Source organism: Lontra canadensis, unplaced genomic scaffold (genome assembly GCF_010015895.1).
Source record: "Lontra canadensis isolate GAN:19392208 unplaced genomic scaffold, GSC_riverotter_1.0 scaffold12, whole genome shotgun sequence".
Classification (NCBI taxonomy): domain Eukaryota; kingdom Metazoa; phylum Chordata; class Mammalia; order Carnivora; family Mustelidae; genus Lontra; species Lontra canadensis.
The window spans coordinates 6,129,377-6,147,829 of record NW_022631006.1 but is presented as its reverse complement, the minus strand read 5'-3'; the positions used below and the strand labels follow the sequence as shown (position 1 = coordinate 6,147,829).

General features: G+C 58.9%; 1 protein-coding gene across 4 annotated transcripts; it reads left to right on the top strand.

Moving 5' to 3' along the window:
• The first annotated feature begins 315 nt into the window (after positions 1-315).
• Positions 316-17,183, top strand: CARMIL3 (capping protein regulator and myosin 1 linker 3). 4 transcript variants are annotated; one of them, XM_032856328.1, is made up of 40 exons: positions 316-449; positions 1,930-2,024; positions 2,356-2,406; positions 2,511-2,570; positions 2,657-2,772; positions 2,976-3,073; positions 3,302-3,372; positions 3,471-3,544; positions 3,771-3,846; positions 3,931-4,019; positions 4,488-4,582; positions 4,811-4,897; positions 5,092-5,201; positions 5,338-5,415; positions 5,984-6,060; positions 6,142-6,246; positions 6,340-6,409; positions 6,880-6,961; positions 7,075-7,171; positions 7,334-7,388; positions 7,479-7,651; positions 7,858-7,926; positions 8,152-8,245; positions 8,331-8,429; positions 8,851-8,979; positions 9,154-9,267; positions 9,723-9,898; positions 10,704-10,791; positions 10,930-11,067; positions 11,352-11,415; positions 11,548-11,756; positions 12,144-12,244; positions 12,886-13,201; positions 13,566-13,694; positions 14,343-14,409; positions 14,513-14,602; positions 16,097-16,215; positions 16,306-16,480; positions 16,645-16,746; positions 16,860-17,183. In XM_032856328.1, exons 1-40 carry the CDS (start codon positions 410-412, stop codon positions 16,886-16,888), a joined length of 4,107 nt encoding a protein of 1,368 aa, XP_032712219.1. In that variant the 5' UTR covers positions 316-409; the 3' UTR covers positions 16,889-17,183. The 4 variants fall into 4 exon arrangements, with proteins under 4 accessions (XP_032712219.1, XP_032712220.1, XP_032712218.1 ...); XM_032856329.1 differs by having other exon boundaries at positions 16,300-16,480; positions 16,863-17,183; XM_032856327.1 differs by having other exon boundaries at positions 16,300-16,480.
• The last annotated feature ends 1,270 nt before the right edge of the window (positions 17,184-18,453 follow it).

Here is an 18,453-nt window from a genome sequence, read left to right as displayed (position 1 = left end):
AGAAATGGATTCTGCTCACGGTGCCCGAGGAGTGGATAGCACGGAAAGTGGACGACACCCCAGCCCGGGAGACGGCCCAGGCTCCAGGCGACACGCACCAGGCGTCGCAAGCCGGAGCCGGCGGGAGGGGTGGGCACCAGCGCGCGCGGGATCTCACGCGGCTCGGAGGCGCGACGCGCATGCTCAGTCCCGCACCTCTCCGGGCGGGGCGAGAGACCCGGGCTCCTGGGCCTGCCGGGGGGCGGGGGGGGGGGAGGAGCGCTCGCGCAGCCGCCCCTGACTGGAGCGGGCTCCGCGGCTGCTGCAGCGCTCAGCGCCCGGGCCCTACCGGAGCCAGGTCTAGCATGTGCCGCGGCTCCCCGGCGGCGGCGGCGGCTCCTCTGCAGCAACGGCAGCAGCAGCAGCCGCCATGGCCAAGCCCAGCGCGGAGCTCACCCGCGAGCTGCAAGGTACGAGGCTGCGGTGGTCTCTGGGACGCCCCGTCCCGGAGCATCCCAGACCACTGCGTTCCTCCCGCGGTACACCCCATTCCCGGTGCCTCCCCCCCTCCCCTCGCCGCGTGCCTTCCGACTCCAAGGCAGCCCCCTGCCCCTGCATCCTAGCTCGGGGTATCGCTGTCCCCGGAGCATCCTCGGCTGCACGCCTCGCCTCACCCTGTCGGGACCTTCCAGTTCCAGAGCCTCCCGTCCCGATCTTCGGTGACAGGTGCAGTCCCCTGACGCTCCCTGGGGCTGACTCTCATTGATCCTGGCCCATCCATCGGTGAGGTGTCCAGTCTCTCCTCGGAGGAGTCCCCAGTTCCCCGCCGGGCGGAGCCCGGCCCGCTCCGCCCGGCCAAGGGAGCTGCCCCCCGGTCCTGACCGCCTCCTGGCTCGGCACCCTCCCTCCTCCCGGCCCCGCCCCGGAACTAGCCCTGGGAGCCCCTCCAGCAGCCCCGCAGCTCCCAGACCAGTGGGGCAAAGAAGGGAGTCGGGGAAGAGGCCCGGGATTGGAGCAGGGTCTCTGCAGCTCGCCTCCCAGAGCCCCGGTCTTAGCTTGCCCCTTCTCCCTACTCACGCCCACACCTCAAGGTCTCTCCTGTTTGCATGGCCAAAACCCGACCCCCCAGCACTACCACAACCATCACTCACCCCCGGCCCCAGGTCGGGGAGCACAGGCTAGACCACGCAGAAATCAGGACGTTCAAGGATACTCAGAGGCATGCTGCACCGTGGCAGTTTCCCATACCTACACACACACACACACACTCACTATCAGATGTGTGTGTACACACATCTTTAAAGAAACGGCACCCCCATCACACACACACACCCACACACACACTGGGATATCTGGATGGTTTTGCTAGGAACTGGGTACTGAGCTCATTTAAACACTAACTCCTCACAGCCACCACCACCACCACCACCACCCCCCACCTCCCACCCCTACCCCCTACAGCAGAGCTGTCTTTCACAACTACAAGCACAGCACGCTCATTCACCTATCCACTCCTACCAAGGCCAAACACAGGCTCCCTGGTGTCTTCAGAAGGCAGGCACACATCCATAGTAAAAGGCAGATGCTCACAGACCACCCAAAATATAGTCAAAGGGACACCCCCACGCCCCCACACACTGACTCACTATGTATGTTTCAATGGCTGCTGGAGTGCATGGGTTGGAAAAATCCTTCACACCCTCAGAAGTGTAAGACACACCCTCCCACAGACAGTGTCACTCAGCAACTGTCCCCTGACTCAGGAACATCAGGAGCCAGAGTTTTCTCCACACCCCCCTCCTCTCCAATAGGAAGACAGAAGCCACCCAAGAAGGAAAGCTCTCTCTGTTTATTTCTCCTCTCATCTGACCCCACACCTGGAGAACTCTGGGGAGGTAGGGGTGGCCAGGGTAAGGGGGAGCTCTGAGCAGGCCCCCCACCCACCCACAGACAGCATCAGGAGGTACCTAAGCCAAGGGGCTGTACTCCAACAACATCGGGTGAAGCTGGAGACGAAGCCCAAGAAGTTTGAGGATCGAGTTCTGGTGAGGGCACTGGGCTTGGGCTGGGGAGGTAGGGGCAGGCAGAGGGGGCCTAATCAGGGAGAGCTGGGCTGCTGGGAACAAAGAAACTGGGAGGCAGGGTGGACTGGGGATCATGGGGGCACAGAGGAGATGAAGCCTAAGGAAGGGAGCAGGCTGGACTTGGTGGATGTCCAGGAGCCCAGGATGGGGCATGAGAGAGAGGGAGGATATCTGGAGCAAAGGGCCACTGCTGACAGGGATTGCACACAGGCTGAGGGTGCTGAAGGAGGACAGGAGGCCTAGACCTCAGGAGCCACCATTTGCTGCTGATGTTCTTTTCCTTTCTCTGAAGGCCTTGACCTCCTGGCGCCTCCACCTCTTCCCCCTTAAAATACCAGCCAAGGTGAGATGGGCTGAGGAGCAGGGGTGCACCCACCATACTCCCTCCAGAATCAGGCAGCCAGGCCCTAACCTTGAAATGAGCATCCCTGTGCCTCCCACACACAGGTGGAGAGTTCCTTCAATGTCCTAGAAATCCGAGCCTTCAACACGCTCAGTCAGAACCAGGTGAGTGGCACAACTTGGGCCCTGCTCTTGGGGCCAGCAGGAGGAAGGAGTTGATGTCTGGGGCCCTGGTACTCCCTTTCCTCCAGATCCTGGTGGAGACGGAGCGTGGCCTGGTGAGCATGAGGCTGCCATCGGCTGAAAGCGTGGACCAGGTGACACGACACGTGAGCTCTGCCCTCTCCAAGGTCTGCCCTGGCCCGGGGTGAGTGGCAAAGGAGGAATCTCTCAAAGGATTAAACAACGAGGAGAATTCCCCCTCCTTCCCCTGGCCCTGGGCTCCCGGAACACTGAGGAGAAGAGCCCTTATGTCCCCACTCCTGCTTCTTCCTGGGGACCCAGAAGCTATAACGGAAAAAATCGACAACCTCTTTCCACCCCTGTCTGGGATGGATGTTCATTTTCCAGGTGTCTAATCCGGCGTGGAAATGCTGACACCCCTGAAGGGCCCCGGGACACATCCCCCAACTCCGAGACTTCCACATCTACCACTCACAGTGTCTGCGGTAAGCAGGGGCAGACCTGATGCAAGTGGAACCTCAACCCCCCTGCCCTTGTCCAGAGTCCTTTGCACCTGCCTTGAGGACTCCATAGCTCCCAGACCTCAGAGGTTCATGGTGTCGTAGGAACCCAGGACACTGGCCACATAAAATGACCTCGACCTTTCCTTGAACCCCAAGCCTGTTCCCCATGCCCTTACTCCTCATGGAGCCAGCTCATGCCCTGCCCCACAGGTGGCTTCTCCGAGACCTATGCTGCCCTGTGTGACTACAATGGGCTGCACTGCCGTGAGGAGGTGCAATGGGTACGTTGGGCAGGGAGCTGGCGGTTGGGCAGGTGGGACCCAGAGGGAGAGGGCAGGGGGGGTGGGGAGCAGGTATGAGCCAGTTCCACCTCTCTAAGGATGTGGACACCATCTACCATGCTGAGGATAACCGGGAGTTCAATCTTTTGGATTTCAGCCACTTGGAAAGCCGGTAAGCAGATGGAGCAGAGACTCAATCCCCCTACCCCAAACCCTTCCAGCCTCAGCCTGACCCTGGCCCTTTCAGGTTCTCTCTTCTAGTCCTACCTACAGCCCCAGCTCTATCTTCCCAACTCTACTGCCCCTTGCCTTCTACCTGGCTAGACTTCCCCAGCCCAATCACCCCATCCCTAGATTCTTCTGCTCACCACTTTCCTGCCCCTTCAATCTGCCCACAGAGACTTGGCCCTAATGGTGGCAGCCCTGGCCTACAACCAGTGGTTCACCAAACTCTACTGCAAGGATCTGCGGCTGGTAGGGACTAGGATGGGTGGGAGGAGGGGCCGGAGATTAGCGCCCACTTTGGCTCCTGATCGGAAAAACCCCCTCTGTCCTTAGGGCTCTGAAGTGCTAGAACAGGTGCTACATACCCTGAGCAAGTCGGGGAGCCTCGAAGAGCTGGTGCTGGACAACGCCGGGCTTAAGACGTGAGGCCAGCCTCCTCCCTGGGCAGCGGTGCCCCACTGATGTAGTCTTAGAACCTCAGAGCATGATACAGGCCTCCACGCTATCTCCTCCAGCTCCTCACTTCATAGAAAAGGAGATTTAGGCCCAAAAAGGTCACACAGAAGTTTGTGGTCAAGCTGGGACTCAGACCTAAGCCTCCTGGTGCCCCAGCTTCATGGCCTCTCCCAGTATGCTCCCTGCCCCATCCCCTTCTTCTATCAACTACCCAGCAGGGGGGCACTGCTCTAGCCTCAAGGACCCAAAGCTCCGCTTTGTCTTGGCACAATTTCCCAGGTCCTTCGGAGTGATGCAAGCTCCCTGGCAGGCGCCGATTTGGTCCCCATCTGTGGGGGCCTCTGACCTTTGCAGTCCCTTGCAGGCAGGCAGGTGGATGAAGAGGGGAAGCCCAGGGGCTGGGACAAACAAATCCTTCCTCCCCTTCCCTGAAGGGACTTTGTCCAGAAGCTGGCCGGGGTGTTTGGGGAGAACGGGAGCTGTGTGCTGCATGCCCTCACTCTGTCCCACAACCCCATCGAGGACAAGGGTGAGCCCCAGCCCTGAATCCTACCCCCACCGCAACACAGACCCCTGTCCTCACCCAGAGCCCAACCCGGGGCCGAACAGGGGCTCTCCAGCCTGATGCCAGCCCTTGCCCCAATACTGCTGTCCTTGACCCCAGGCCTGTACCCACTTCAAGACCCCACCCTGACTCTGCACCCACCCCGTGCGTACTGCCAGCCCCTCATGGCCCATTTCTCTCTCCACTCCCCAGGCTTCCTCAGTCTGAGTCAGCAGCTCCTCTGCTTCCCCACTGGCCTCACCAAACTGTGCCTGGCCAAGACTGCCATCTCCCCTCGAGGTACTTCCACCAGGGGCCCTGACCTCTGACTTCTGCTCCTCCTCCAGAACCCTCCAGAGCCTTGTGTCCCAGAGGTGTAGTAACACACTCACATAGCATCCCAGGGATCTGAGGGAGGGAAAGCCACATCGTAGGGTGGTGTGTCCAAGAGGTGGGGATGGGGTCCAGTCCAGCTCAGTGCCCGCTGTGCTCAGGGCTCCAGGCACTGGGCCAGACCTTCGGGGCCAACCCAGCCTTTGCAAGCTCCCTTCGATACCTGGACCTGAGCAAGAACCCTGGGCTGCTCGCCACAGACGAGGCCAATGTGAGTCCACAAAACAGAGCTCAAGCCCTGTGGAGGAAGGCTCAGGCTTCAGGACCCGGGCGTCTCTGCCCTGTAGCTTGGGGGTGGAGGGGTTCTATCACCTGTACCCTGGCAGCCCCTCTGTCCTTGTTCCCAGGCCCTCTACAGTTTCCTGGCCCAGCCCAATGCTCTGGTGCACCTGGACCTGGCAGGAACCGACTGTGCCATTGACTTGGTGAGGGGTTGGTGAAGGGAGAGCCAGCCTGAGGGGATTTAGGGAGGCCAGCGTGGGTCCCTGCCTCACTGCCCGTGCCTTGAGTGGGCAGAGCTGGTGGGATGACTCCAACTTCAGCTGAATTCCAAAGCAACACCCACAGCTCACACCTGTGGGGCATGCTGTCCTGGTAACTGCCCAAGGTTGTGCTGGCTGTGCCTAAAAGCTGGCCCTCCTTCCATTCCCCAGCTGTGTACCCTGGCATAGGGTTGAGACCTTCAGGAGGAAAGGATTTTCCCTGTCGCTTGAACAAGGCACCTTAGGAGCCCCTGGTAGCCCTGGCTTTGCATTCCCTGCCCATGAACCTCTCTACCACTCCTGGGGGTCAGGCAGGGAGTAGACCCACTCTCCACAGAGGGGGACACTGAACCATTAAGAGGCAAAGTGGGCATTCACAGAGGGGCTCACACAGACTGCCTGCTGAGGGTGATGAGCCAGGACCTTGAGGGGGTGGGAGGGAGGAGTCCTTGCCAGCCACTCCCAACACCCCTCTCAGCCTCTGTGAGACCCGCCATGTTTCTCCCCACAGCTTCTGGGAGCCTTGCTCCACGGCTGCTGCTCCCACCTAACCTACCTCAACCTGGCACGCAACAGCTGCTCCCACAGGTGGGAGCACAAGGGCTGCAGGGAGGGATGGGGTGAGCCGTCGGCATCCCCCTCCCTTGCTGACCCCAGGAGTCTCCGCAGGAAGGGCCGGGAGGCCCCACCAGCCTTCAAGCAGTTCTTCAGCAGCGCCTACACATTGAGCCACATCAACCTGTCTGCCACGAGGCTGCCCCTGGAGGCCCTCAGGTCGGGTGGGTGCAGGGTTGGGGGGAGTCCAAGTGGGAACCGTTAGAGAAGAGGGTGGGGGTAGAGGTGGGCCTGCTGACCTTCCTCCCACAGGGCGCTGCTCCAGGGCCTCTCCCTCAACAGTCACCTCAGTGATCTGCACCTGGACCTCAGCAGCTGTGAGGTAAGACTTCCTTTCCCCAAGGCCCCTGCCAGTCCCCTACCCATCGCCCCACTGTTCATTTCTCCGACCTTCCTCAGCCCCTGGCTCCATATTGCCTCTGTGCTGCACCGCTGTGGCCCTTGGACCTGACCACACCTCCACTTTCCCTTCTTAGTCTGCAGTCTGTGTCCCTCTTTTCAGAGGTCATTTTCAAGTTTATAGCCTTCCCACTGAAAGCTTTGGGGTGGGAGATACCAGACTTTCCCACCAGAGGGCAGGAGAGAGCTATCTCCAGAGTCAGGGCCTGGAGATATTTCTGGCTAAAGGGAGGGGAGAGAGCCTTAGGAAAGGATCTGGTGTGGAGAAGGGGCCTCCTGATTTCACACCTGCGACCTAGAATGTCCTTGAGTCCTAGTGTGACTACTCTAGTTTCTAAGCATTAAAGGTGCCCTCTCCCCCTATCCCTGCTTTCCCCACTGTGTCCCCCGCAGCTCCGCTCAGCAGGAGCCCAGGCTTTGCAGGAGCAGCTGGGGGCTGTCACCTGTGTGGGCAGCCTAGATCTGTCAGACAATGGTGAGTAGGGGCACTTTCCTTCCTGGGGACCAGTGGGGCATAGAGGAGAACCCCTGAGGATACTCCAGTGAGCCTCAGGACTCAAGGCCAGACCTCTCCCATCTGTTGGCTAGCGTTTGACTCCGACCTCCTGACACTGGTGCCTGCACTTGGAAAGAACAAGTCCCTCAAGCACCTGTTCCTGGGCAAGAACTTCAATGTCAAGGCCAAGTGAGGCCCCCTCCCTATAGCCCCCGACCTCACTCCACCATCCACATACCCTTTTGGCTCACTGTATTACCTCTGGCCTCTCCCTGCTCAAGTCACCTCCTGCTCCTCTAGTAGCATGACCCTAGCCCCTCCCCTCCTGCTCTGAGTCCTGACTCCCCACAGGACCCTGGAGGAAATCCTCCACAAGCTGGTGCAACTGATCCAAGAAGAGGACTGTGTGAGTGCCTGGGCCTGGGGAGGGGACCCATGGTGACAGGGGCTGCAGGGGGTGCGGGGACTGGGCCCAACTCTGCTCTTGCCCACATAGTCCCTACAGTCGCTCTCGGTAGCAGACTCGAGACTGAAGCTTCGCACCAGCATCCTCATCAATGCGCTGGGCAGCAACACCTGCCTGGCCAAGGTGGACCTGAGCGGCAATGGCATGGAGGACATCGGGGCCAAGATGCTGTCCAAGGCCCTGCAGATCAACTCCTCCCTCAGGTGCAGCGCACAACTGGCCCAACCTGGGGCCCCAGCCCCCACCCTCAACACGCCCTCCCTGCTTGCCCCGTTGCTCTGTACCCCAGCTTCCTGGACACCCTCAGGCCCAGGGTCAGAGTCAGCTCCATCACCCAGGAAAGAAGGGAGGACTCCAGAGCTTGCTGCGTGAGGGAGGGGTCACCAGCAGCCGTTCACTCTCTCCCCAGAACCATCCTATGGGATCGGAACAATACTTCTGCCCTGGGCTTTCTGGATATTGCAAGGGCCCTGGAGAGGTGAGCAGAATGGGGCTCTGCCTTGACCCCAGCCCCAGCCTCCGTGAGCCTGGACCCTGGGCCTGGACCTGCTACAACAGCCCCTACCCCAGCTTGCTCATCCTATTTGCACAGAAACGTTAAGAAAGGCCAAGGGGGAGAGAGATTGTCAGCAAGGGGGATCTGGGGAGCAAGGGCCCTTCCTCACCTCTCCCCCTCCCAGAGCTATGCCACTGTGCCCCACAGCAACCACACGCTCCGCTTCATGTCCTTCCCCGTGAGTGACATCTCCCAAGCCTACCGCAGCGCCCCTGAGCGCACGGAGGACGTCTGGCAGAAGGTAGAGGCCTAAATGGTGGGGGCAGGACAGCAGAGGGAAGGGCCCACATCCCAGGCCCTAACGCCTCCCACCCTGTCTTTTCCAGATCCAGTGGTGCTTGGTGAGGAACAACCATTCCCAGACATGCCCCCAGGAGCAGGCCTTCCGGCTGCAGCAGGGCCTGGTGACCAGCAGCGCCGAGCAAGTAAACGTTTCCCTCTGGGCCATGTGGGGCATGTGTGCAGTACACGGGGCTCAGGCGTGATGTGATAGAGCACGGCACGCCAAGGGGGCGGGGCATGAAAGAGGCATCCTGTGGCTGTCATAACTGGACTCCGCATGCGGATGAGCAAAAGACAGCGCCTTTGTGGTCTGGCCTCAGACCTGAGAGAACAGGTGGGGGACCCCAGACAAGGAGTGTTCAGGACTGCAGGAGTACCCCTGGGAATTCAAGGGCACCCCAAGAAGAAGAGAGAACAGGCCATCCAGAGACACCACTACCCCATCAGGGCCAACAACAGGAGCACTGCCCCAGGGGACCCAGAAATGGGGTGCCTGGGGTCCCACCTGGGAAGATGAAGGTGCAAGGATACCCCCCCCTGACGCTTTAACTGGCTGTGCTCCAGATGCTGCAGCGGCTGTGCGGCCGAGTGCAGGAGGAGGTTCGGGCCCTGAGGCTGTGCCCCCTGGAGCCTGTGCAGGATGAGCTGCTTTATGCTCGGGACCTCATCAAGGATGCCAAAAACTCACGGGCGGTGAGCTCTCTGCAGCCCTACCCTCTGGCACAGACTGAGAGCCTAAGAAAGCTAGCCACACTGCCCCACGAATATCCGGGCCCTGACCCGCACATCTGCCCTCCCAGCCCAGGGCCCCCTGGGATGTGGTCGGGCCCAAAACTGACCCTCTGCTGATAACCCTTCCTTCTGCAGCTGTTTCCCAGCCTCTACGAGCTGGGCCACGTGCTGGCCAACGATGGGCCTGTACGGCAGAGGCTGGAGTCAGTTGCCAGCGAGGTGTCCAAGGCTGTGGACAAGGAGCTGCAGGCAAGTCCAAAGTGTTGACCAAGGCTCAAAGCTGAGGGCTGAGGTCAGCACAGGGAAATTACTGGGGATAAGAAGGAAATGCAGAGTTGAGGCCACTGTACTTCCAGTGTGTCAGGCTAGAAAACAGGGTTTGGATTTTTTTCTGCTAGCTTCCTCTTGGCCCCCAACTCTGACCTCTCCTCTTTGGACTCTAATCCTTGGACTGACTCTCCCCCGTCCATACAGTAGGGTGGAAGGGACACTGGCCAGGATGAGGGGAAGCCTGAGTGTCCCAGGCTCTGCCTGGTAACCAGCCCTGGAATGTTGGTGGGTCCCTTGGTCTCACCAGAGGGAGCTGGAATTTACCCCAATTTACCCAGCTCTGTTCTACCAGAATAGACTAGAGTCTCTTCTGTTGTGGCGCCAGCCTGACCCTGTGCCCCCCTGGGGCTCTGGCCTCCCTTCCCCCACACCAGGTGATTCTGGAGTCGATGGTCAGCCTAACGCAGGAGCTATGTCCCGTGGCCATGCGAGTGGCAGAGGGGCACAACAAGATGCTGAGCAATGTGGCTGAGCGCGTCACGGTGCCCCGGAACTTCATCCGAGGGGCGCTGCTGGAGCAGGCAGGACAGGACATTCAGAACAAGCTGGAGTGAGAGGCGGAGGGGGTTGGCACTGGGATGGGGCTGGATTTGGCCCAGAGCATTTAGGGACTTGGGGCCCAGATATCAGCAATGAATAATGAATGGCACAATCTCCATTACAAGGGATAAATCTTTAACTAACTGCAACCTTGCTATTAGGGTCTCACTGGTCTTTGCCCTAGAAATCTAAGTGCTGAGCCTGAGTTTAGGAGCCTGGCAGTGCACACACGGGTGTAAACACACACACACATAGTCACATGTGTGCACTAAGAATCACTTCCCAGAAACAAAGCACAGCTTCCTGGGGAGGCATGGACAAAACTGATGAGTAGGGGTGCATGTTCTACACTCTGCCCCCCCCCGAGTTCTTGTTGCCAACCCTCCACCCCCACCCAGAGCTCTCATTCTGGGTGCCCCCACTCACCAAAGCAAAGGAAAATGATCACGCATACATGTGAAATAGCTGTGCTCAAGAAGAACCAGTTTCTGGGCTTCCAGCAGAGACCAGCAGGGTTTAGTCAGCACCCCAATCTACCCAGCTCTGTTCTACGGGAACTTCGGGAGTCTGGCGTGGAGCCCCCTTGCTCCTCCTCCTTCTCAATTCCTCTTGGCGCACCCTCCCAATCCACACACACCTATGCTGGGGGTCAGTGGGTGGGATGGGGCATGCATTTATGAGACATAAGGGAGACCTAAGACACCTCTGTGGATGGCCAGGCCAGCTGCCCAGTCCCTTAGGCATCTGGGGAAGGGCAGGGCCGAGGCTCAGGGGCCACCGAGGGGGTAGCTGAGCTGTCCCACCTGTGCCCACAGTGAAGTGAAGCTCTCAGTCGTCACCTACTTGACCAACTCCATAGTGGACGAGATCCTACAGGAGCTGTACCACTCCCATAAGAGCCTGGTAAGGCTTCTGAACCCCAGCCAGGCTCAGGTACACCCCCCACCCGACGTCATCCCATCTCCCCCAAGCAACCATCTCCCATAGCCCTGGAAAGTGGACAGCTTCCCAGGGAACTGGTTCACATCTGTCCTTCCCCAGGCCCGGCACCTGGCCCAGCTAAAGACACTATCAGATCCACCATCGGGGCCAGGCCAAGGGCAGGATCTGTCCTCCCGGGGCCGAGGCCGGAACCATGAGCATGAGGAGACCACAGATGATGAACTCGGGACCAACATTGTGAGTTCCCCACCACCCCCATTCCCCACCCTAAACTAGGAACCTCCAGAACACTGGTCCCTTCCCTTTCTCTGGACTACGCTGTCCCCTGTCGCTGGGCCTGGTCTCATCCCCCACCCCAGTCCAGCCTCGCCTCTTTCCTGATCCCAATGCCTCAGCCACACAAGGGCAGGGAGGCAGGAGGGGGGGCCCTAAAGAGACGGCTTTGTGAGGAATAGGAGGCTTCATGTGAGGCTCCTGGGGACTTGCAACCCCGGGCCCACCCTTTGTCTCCATTTCTGCAGGACACCATGGCCATCAGAAAACAGAAACGCTGCCGCAAGATCCGGCCAGTGTCCGCCTTCATTAGTGAGTCCCCAGCCTCCAACCTGATGCCCTCCAGATTCCCTTCCCAGGCCCTGGTCCCTATTTAATTCTGCTCACCCACCTGCTTTCTCCCTGGGCCTCCTGCTGGTCCCTCTAACGATGCTGTGCCCACAGGTGGGAGCCCTCAGGACATGGAAAGCCAGCTGGGGAGCCTGGGGATCCCCCCCGGCTGGTTCTCAGGACTCGGGAGCAGTCAGCCCACCGGTGGTGGCTCCTGGGAGGGTCTGTCCGAGCTGCCCACTCATGGCTATAAGCTAAGGCATCAAACACAAGGCAGGCCCCGACCCCCCCGGACTACCCCTCCAGGACCTGGTCGGCCCAGTGTGAGTCCCTACATCCTCACAAAAGGACCAACTTCACTTAGCAATGCCACAGCCAGAGGTTCTAGCTTTAGGATCCCAATGCCGGAAACATTAGCCTTGGGGGATCAGGCAGGGGCCCTAGTAGGCCACCAAAAAGAGGATGGGATTATGCAGTTTTCCCAGATAGGAAATCGCTGTCTGCCAGATAGTGGCATTTCCCATTTGGGTGAGGGACAGAGCCAAGAGCCACCAAGCTTAGGAAATTCCCAAGTGGATTGAAGTCTCAATTTCCATGGGGCCAACAAGAGGCAAGGCCAAGTCCAAAGGCAAAGACCCTGAGTGGTTGGGGGCAGTGGGGAGGACTTCCTGATCCAGATGAGATATCCTACAGGACGTTCCTCCCAGCAGGTGCCAGTGACCGGGACTCGTCAGGAGAATGGGATGGCTACCCGCCTGGATGAGGGGCTGGAGGACTTTTTCAGCCGAAGGGTCATGGATGAAAGCTCCAGGTGTGGCATCTAGACACAGTCCCATTTTCCGCAGGTGAAGGGCTCCTGTGTCCCCAGCAGTCACGGAGGGCCTGTCCAATGGCAGGGTCCCAAAACCAGTCTCTCTGGAACATTTCCCTACGTTCTCATCCTTCCCCACCCAGCCCTTACCTCCCATGTCTCCTGGCTCTCCTCAGGACAGCCGGCAAGGATGGGATCAGGGTGAACCACCACAATGGGATGGTGGGGACAGGGTGGGTGGATGAGGTGGCAGCAGTTAGTAGAAAGAGGTCCGGAGGGTATATCCTCTGTCACAGTCCTGCAGACCCCCAGCATCGATCCAAAAGAAATGGAGTCACTTGGAGAAACTGAGAGAATGATGGGGGGATGGGGATGCCTGGGAGGAAGGAGTTGCTGGGCAGATGGGGGGAAGGAGGCTGCTGGAGGATTATGACAGGGAAGGTGAGGACACCATCTCCCCTGAGAAGGAAGTAGAAAGGATTACGGGGCGGCAGGAAAGGCTGGGTGAGAGAGGAAGATGGGAGGTTTATCAGACCCAGGACTACACTAACATGGCACCAGCCTGGACCCTGAGCGAACTCTGCATCTGGCATTTGCATCTGCCCAGGGCTTTGTCACTAACTCACCCCAACCCTGCCCAGCTACCCCCGGACCCTACGGACCCTGCGGCCAGGCCTCTCGGAGCCGCCGCTGCCTCCGCTCCAGAAGAAGAGGCGCAGAGGCCTGTTTCACTTTCGCCGGCCCCGGAGCTTCAAGGGGGAGAGGGGGCCAGGGTCCCCTACCACTGGGCTCCTCCTCCCTCCACCCCCGCCCCCACCCCCAACTCAGGAGAGCCCCCCCAGCCCCGATCCCCCCAGCCTCGGCAATAACTCCTCCCCGTGCTGGAGCCCAGAGGAGGAGAGCGGCCCCCTCCCTGGATTTGGGGGGAGCCGGGGGCCTACCTTCCACAGGAAGATGGTAAGTGAGGTGAGGTGCTGTATCCTGCCCAGTTGCTGTTCTGCACATAGCCCACCCACTTGCCCCGCCCCAGACAGTTAAGGGGAGAATGCTAGGACTCAGGGTTCTGGGGAACTTTGGTCACCCCAGCAGCCCCGCTCCTTGAGCGGTCTAAGCTTGGTGACCCACTGCATGCTGGGAGTGCTGCATGCCAAGGAGGGTAAAGGACGGACTCCTCAGAGGAGGGCTGGAGGGTCAGAGGGCTGGAGCAGGGCAGCCCCAGGGCTGGGGACTTAGGGGGGCAGGGGCCCTCTTCTACTCCCTTGCTGCCCACAGAGGTGCTTCTCCATCAGGAACTGCTTGTAAACCCGAGGCCTTGTTCCAGGGCACTGAGGGGGCAGAGCCAGGGGAGGGGGGCCTGGCCCCTGGGACGGCACAGCAGCCAAGGGTCCATGGTGTTGCCCTTCCTGGGTTGGGAAGAGCCAAGGGTTGGAGCTTCGACGGGAAACAAGAGGTGAGGGGAGCCCAGGCACCTACCGTTCCTATGGATCCCTGTCTACCTTCCCTTCCGAGCCCCATCCCTGCTGGGCCAGCAGAGAGATTCTGTGGTGTTAGAAGGTGTGAGCTGCAGGTCTGCTCATTCCACACACTTGCCTGCCACGAAAGCCCAGGCAGGTCGCCTTACTGCCCAGAGCATCTACTTCCTTGCCAAGCAGGCAGTCATAAAACTACTTACCTCTGGAGCTCCCTTTCTCAAACTTTGGTGACTTACCACCTTTATGACTGATTTTTACCTTTCCCACATACCACCTGTATTACTTCATATATCTATTCTTTCAAGCAACTCACCTTTTTAACTTATTCTGGTCCTAAGCATGATCGGTTTTTCAAATCATGGGTTTGTTGTACCAGTCATGTTTTTTTTTTTTTCCTACCACACAGAAAATAAACACAGAACTATTAAAATAACAGGACGTCCTTTGTGTAAACCGTTTCTTACACCCTTGGCTGGTAGGGATGCCACTTTGCGGGGGGAAAGGTCTAAGAGTCTAGGGAACAATGCCAGGAGAACGGCATGAGATGCCCGAGCAGAAGTCCCTTGTTGACTGCAGCCTCGTGGGGAGGACGCTTTTCTTATGACTTGACTCAGCTGTCCTTTCAGGGCACAGGCCCGGACCTGGAGGGCAGCACCCAGGCTTGGCAGAAACGGCGTTCTTCAGACGATGCAGGTGAGAATAGTCACCCTCACTTCCTCTCCTTGGGCCCTCTCTCACGGGCCCCTCCTAACGTGTCTATACCTTCCCCCTTTCCCATCCCCTCCCCACACTCCAGGGCCTGGAACCTGGAAGCCCCCACCACCACCCCAAAGCAGCAAGCCAAGCTTCAGCGCCATGCGCCGAGCAGAGGCTACATGGCATATAGGTATGGAACACCTCTTCCTGCCCGACCACTCTAAAGACCTGGGGTGTGTCCAAAGACCCAGAAGCCACAGCCCGTGTTGGGGAAACTTACACCCATGATGGGGCAGTGAGGAAGTCACAACAGTACAGATGTTTCCAGATTTTACAAAGCCATATCCAAAAGAAACAAACAAGCCAATCCAAAGCAAATTCCCACAGAACAAAAGTGGCTTTGCCAGCAAGGGTTAGGAGATAGGAACAATGTGTTGTGGATGGTTCCAGGGAATTCTGTGGGGCAGATGCCACCTCAGGCCACCAGCAGCCGAGAGACATCCCTATAAAGAAGGCCTCTCTCTTTGCCCCTCAGCTGGGAAAGAGGGTGGGCAAGTACCAGCCGCGCCAGACCCACCTCAGACATTCCAGTCTCCTCCAAAAGTAGCTGGCCAGGCCATCCTCAGTCCACTCAGAAACGTGTCACAAGGAAGGGGCGCGAGCCATGCCTTGGAGGTCAGAAGCCACAGGTGTCAGTCCCGGCTCAGGCTCCACCAGTGTTGACCTTAAGCAGGTCATTTACCTTCTGTCTTCAGAACTCTGAAGGGGCAAATAAATTATGATATGATGCTTGCTTTTTGTTGGAGCACATTTCACTTAAGGAGCCTCTAAAGGAAAGCTGGTCAGCTTGGCATCAACTTAATTGCACACAGGTCTCAGATATGACCCCCCAACATCACTGACATCGGGAGACAAATCTCCCGATAGAGGTTGATTTTTGCCCCCCTACCCCACTCTCCTCCCAAGGCTAGGGCCCAAGTCCATGGTGCAGAGCCTGTGCTCCTGGCCCTCCAAGGCTGTCCCAGCACTGAGGCCATCTTTGCAGATTATTCCATCCCACACACAGACCAGTTAAAACACCTAAAGGGAGGCTCCATCCCTCATTTAGGAAACCACAAGAGTCAGAGGCTCCACTGTACACACCTGCCATCAGCACCCTGCAGGTCCCTTTTACTCACACCTCACAAATACACACGCAAACAAGACCTTCTGGGTAGCCCCCCCACCCCCTGCCGGGCACAGAGGTGGGGGGGGTGCCAGGGCATCCCCCCCCACCCCCTGCCGGGCACAGAGGTGGGGGGGTGCCAGGGCATCTCTCCCCAAGGCTCTCACCATCTAAATCAGACTGGCAGACAGAGTCCTGGGAATGCCAGGCTGCAGCCTTGGCAGGGCCCTGGGGCACTGCAGGCCTGGATGGGCAGCCATGCCTGGGGACCCAGGAGTCCCTTGGCCCTGGCTTTGCCCCAGCAGGAACTGCTCTTGGGGAGAAACAGCTAGGCTAGAGCGCCCCCTCCCCCCCACCAAGGTGATGGGCTCAGGACAATCTTGGAGACCAAGGGCTGTGGAAACACGAGAGCAGGGGCAATGCAGGGCAGAGAAGTAGGAGCAAATGGGCTTGGAGGGGGAAAAGTCCTGGCTCCAGAATGCCTTTTCCTGCAGCTTCTCCTCTGTTCCCATTCTCCAGCTGAGGAGAGTGCCCCCAACCACAGCTGCCAGAGCCCCAGCCCAGCCTCTCAGGATGGGGAGGAGGACAAGGAGGGGACCCTATTCCCAGAGAGAACCGTTCCTGCTAGGAATGCCAAGGTGAGGGCTGGCAAGGTGGACGGGAGAGGCCCTGGGATGAGGTGAAAAGACTAACTGACCCAGCATTTTTCCTTCTTCTGCCAGCTGCAGGACCCCCTTTTAGCTCTACGGCCCCCCAAGCCTGTGGCTGTGCCCAGGGGCCGCCGCCCCCCACAGGAGCCAGGGGCCAGGGAGGAGGTTGAGGCTGGGGTTACAGCTCCAGGAATGAACAGAGCCCGGCTGAGACTGGGCTCACACCAGGACCAAGAGGAGCCTGAGGTCCAAGGTCAGCCCCCTGGCTGGAGGGGGTTCGGGGTGCCTCTCGGACCTTGTTGCCCATATCAGGACCCTCTCCCAGGCTTGGAATGAGTCACAGGCTGGATAAGTGCCCAGCCAATGAGCCCTACTCATGTGCCAGGCCTCCCTTGACTGTCATTTCTGGGCCCCCAGATCCAGGCCGCCGGACTGCCCCCCTAAAGCCCAAGAGGACACGGCGGGCACAGTCCTGTGACAAGCTGGAGCCTGACAGAAGACAGCCCCCTGACCCCACAGGTGCCAGTGGGGTGGGCGAAAGGGCGGTCCCCCTCTGCCTGACATGGCATACCCCACACAGAGAGGCTGGCTTTCCCTGCCCGGAAAACAGAACTCACCGGATTTGTCCCCAGCAGGAACCAGTGAGCCAGGAACAGACTGACAGCCACAGCAGCACCCTGCCCAGCCCTCCTCTCGACATGTGCCTCACAAGGACTCAGACCCCCCCCCCCCCCCCCCCCCCCCGCACCTCCAGGCCTTCTGCCAACCCATCCCAGGGGGCAGGATGGCAGGATGAGGTGTGGGGACAGCAGGTGGGGGACAGGAAGGGAGGGAGTGACCTGGAGAGAGGGAGGCCAAGCTTGGGGCAGGGCCAGCTCCTCTCCTGGAAGGGTGGATCTGTCCCTCTATCCCCAGGGACTCTCTCCCTCCTTGTATAGAATAAAAAAACAGACTCACTGCCTGCCTGGTCTTTGCTGTCTTCCCCATTCGCTGCCGCCACCCCCCACCATCTGCTCCCCCTTAGTGCTCAGTGCTTGGCCACAGTGAGGAAAAGTAAGGAATCCCCCAGAGGGATGGGAATGGGACTCTGACAAGAGAGAGACAGACCTGAGAGATGCTAAACGGGAGGGTACTAAAAAATACCCCCAAGTGGGGGGTGGAGGGTCATGTGCAGGATCTGGGCTGAGCTGGCTGGAGCAGAGACCAAAATGACTGAAATCAGTACCAGTGCATGTTGTGGGGGATGTGCAGTGGGATCAGAAGACCCCGGTGTCCCAGGAGGAGACTGGGGAGCAGTATGCTGTGTGGTGTGTATGCAAGCTTACACAAGGCAGGCTCACGGATGGTAGAATTAAATGGTGTAGTGTTGTCTTAGGGGTACCATCAATAGAAACCTCAAAAGTAGAGTGGCCTGAAGGTAAACAGTAGTGTCTACATCAGGAGATGATCAAATTAATTGCTTCCCATTGGTGTACTAACGCACACTACCTTGGCATTCAAGGCTACGTTCAGGGAACTCCTCCTCTGTGAAGGCCTTCCTGATGCCTTCCCCTGACTCATCTAAATTAAACCTCCCTCTCTCTGACCCATTGCTTCCTGAACCACTACATAATTTTGCACCCCTCACCCTTCATCGCATCTGTGTGTTAGCCTATCATCTCTCTGTCTGTGGGCCTGTCTGTTCTCTGTAGTGGCACCTCTCACAGGGGCAGGAGCCACATCTCAATCCCCGTGCAGCCCCAGCCCCTGGCACCCAGGGGATGTCCAACAAATGGCTGCTAGCTTAATATGCGAGCAGCTTAGAGGATAGAGGGCAACAATGTTCCGGTGAACCCTCTCGTGGACTCATCCCAGGTCACCATGACCCCAAATGTCTTCACGCATGGCATGCAGTTCCCCCGGCAATCTTTCTCTTTCCCTGGTTTCACTAGGGCTCAACTAACATCTTGTTACCTCAAGATCTGTGTGTGACATGGCCCCTCCCACAAGGATGTGACCACAGAGGTTGTGGGGGGGCGGTGAGTCATGGGCACTGAGAAGATGCCTCAGGAATCAGCCCTTCAGCACATCTCCCTCCTGGCAGCCCCTGCTTCAGGATGGGAGACGGTGTGCCCTTAAGCAATTGCGTCCATTCCTTTACGTGTCCCTGTTGAAAAGCATCTAGGGAACAGGACCTCCTTCTCAAAGCTGTGAGATTTAGCGTGGTATGGGATGGTTTTGAAGGAG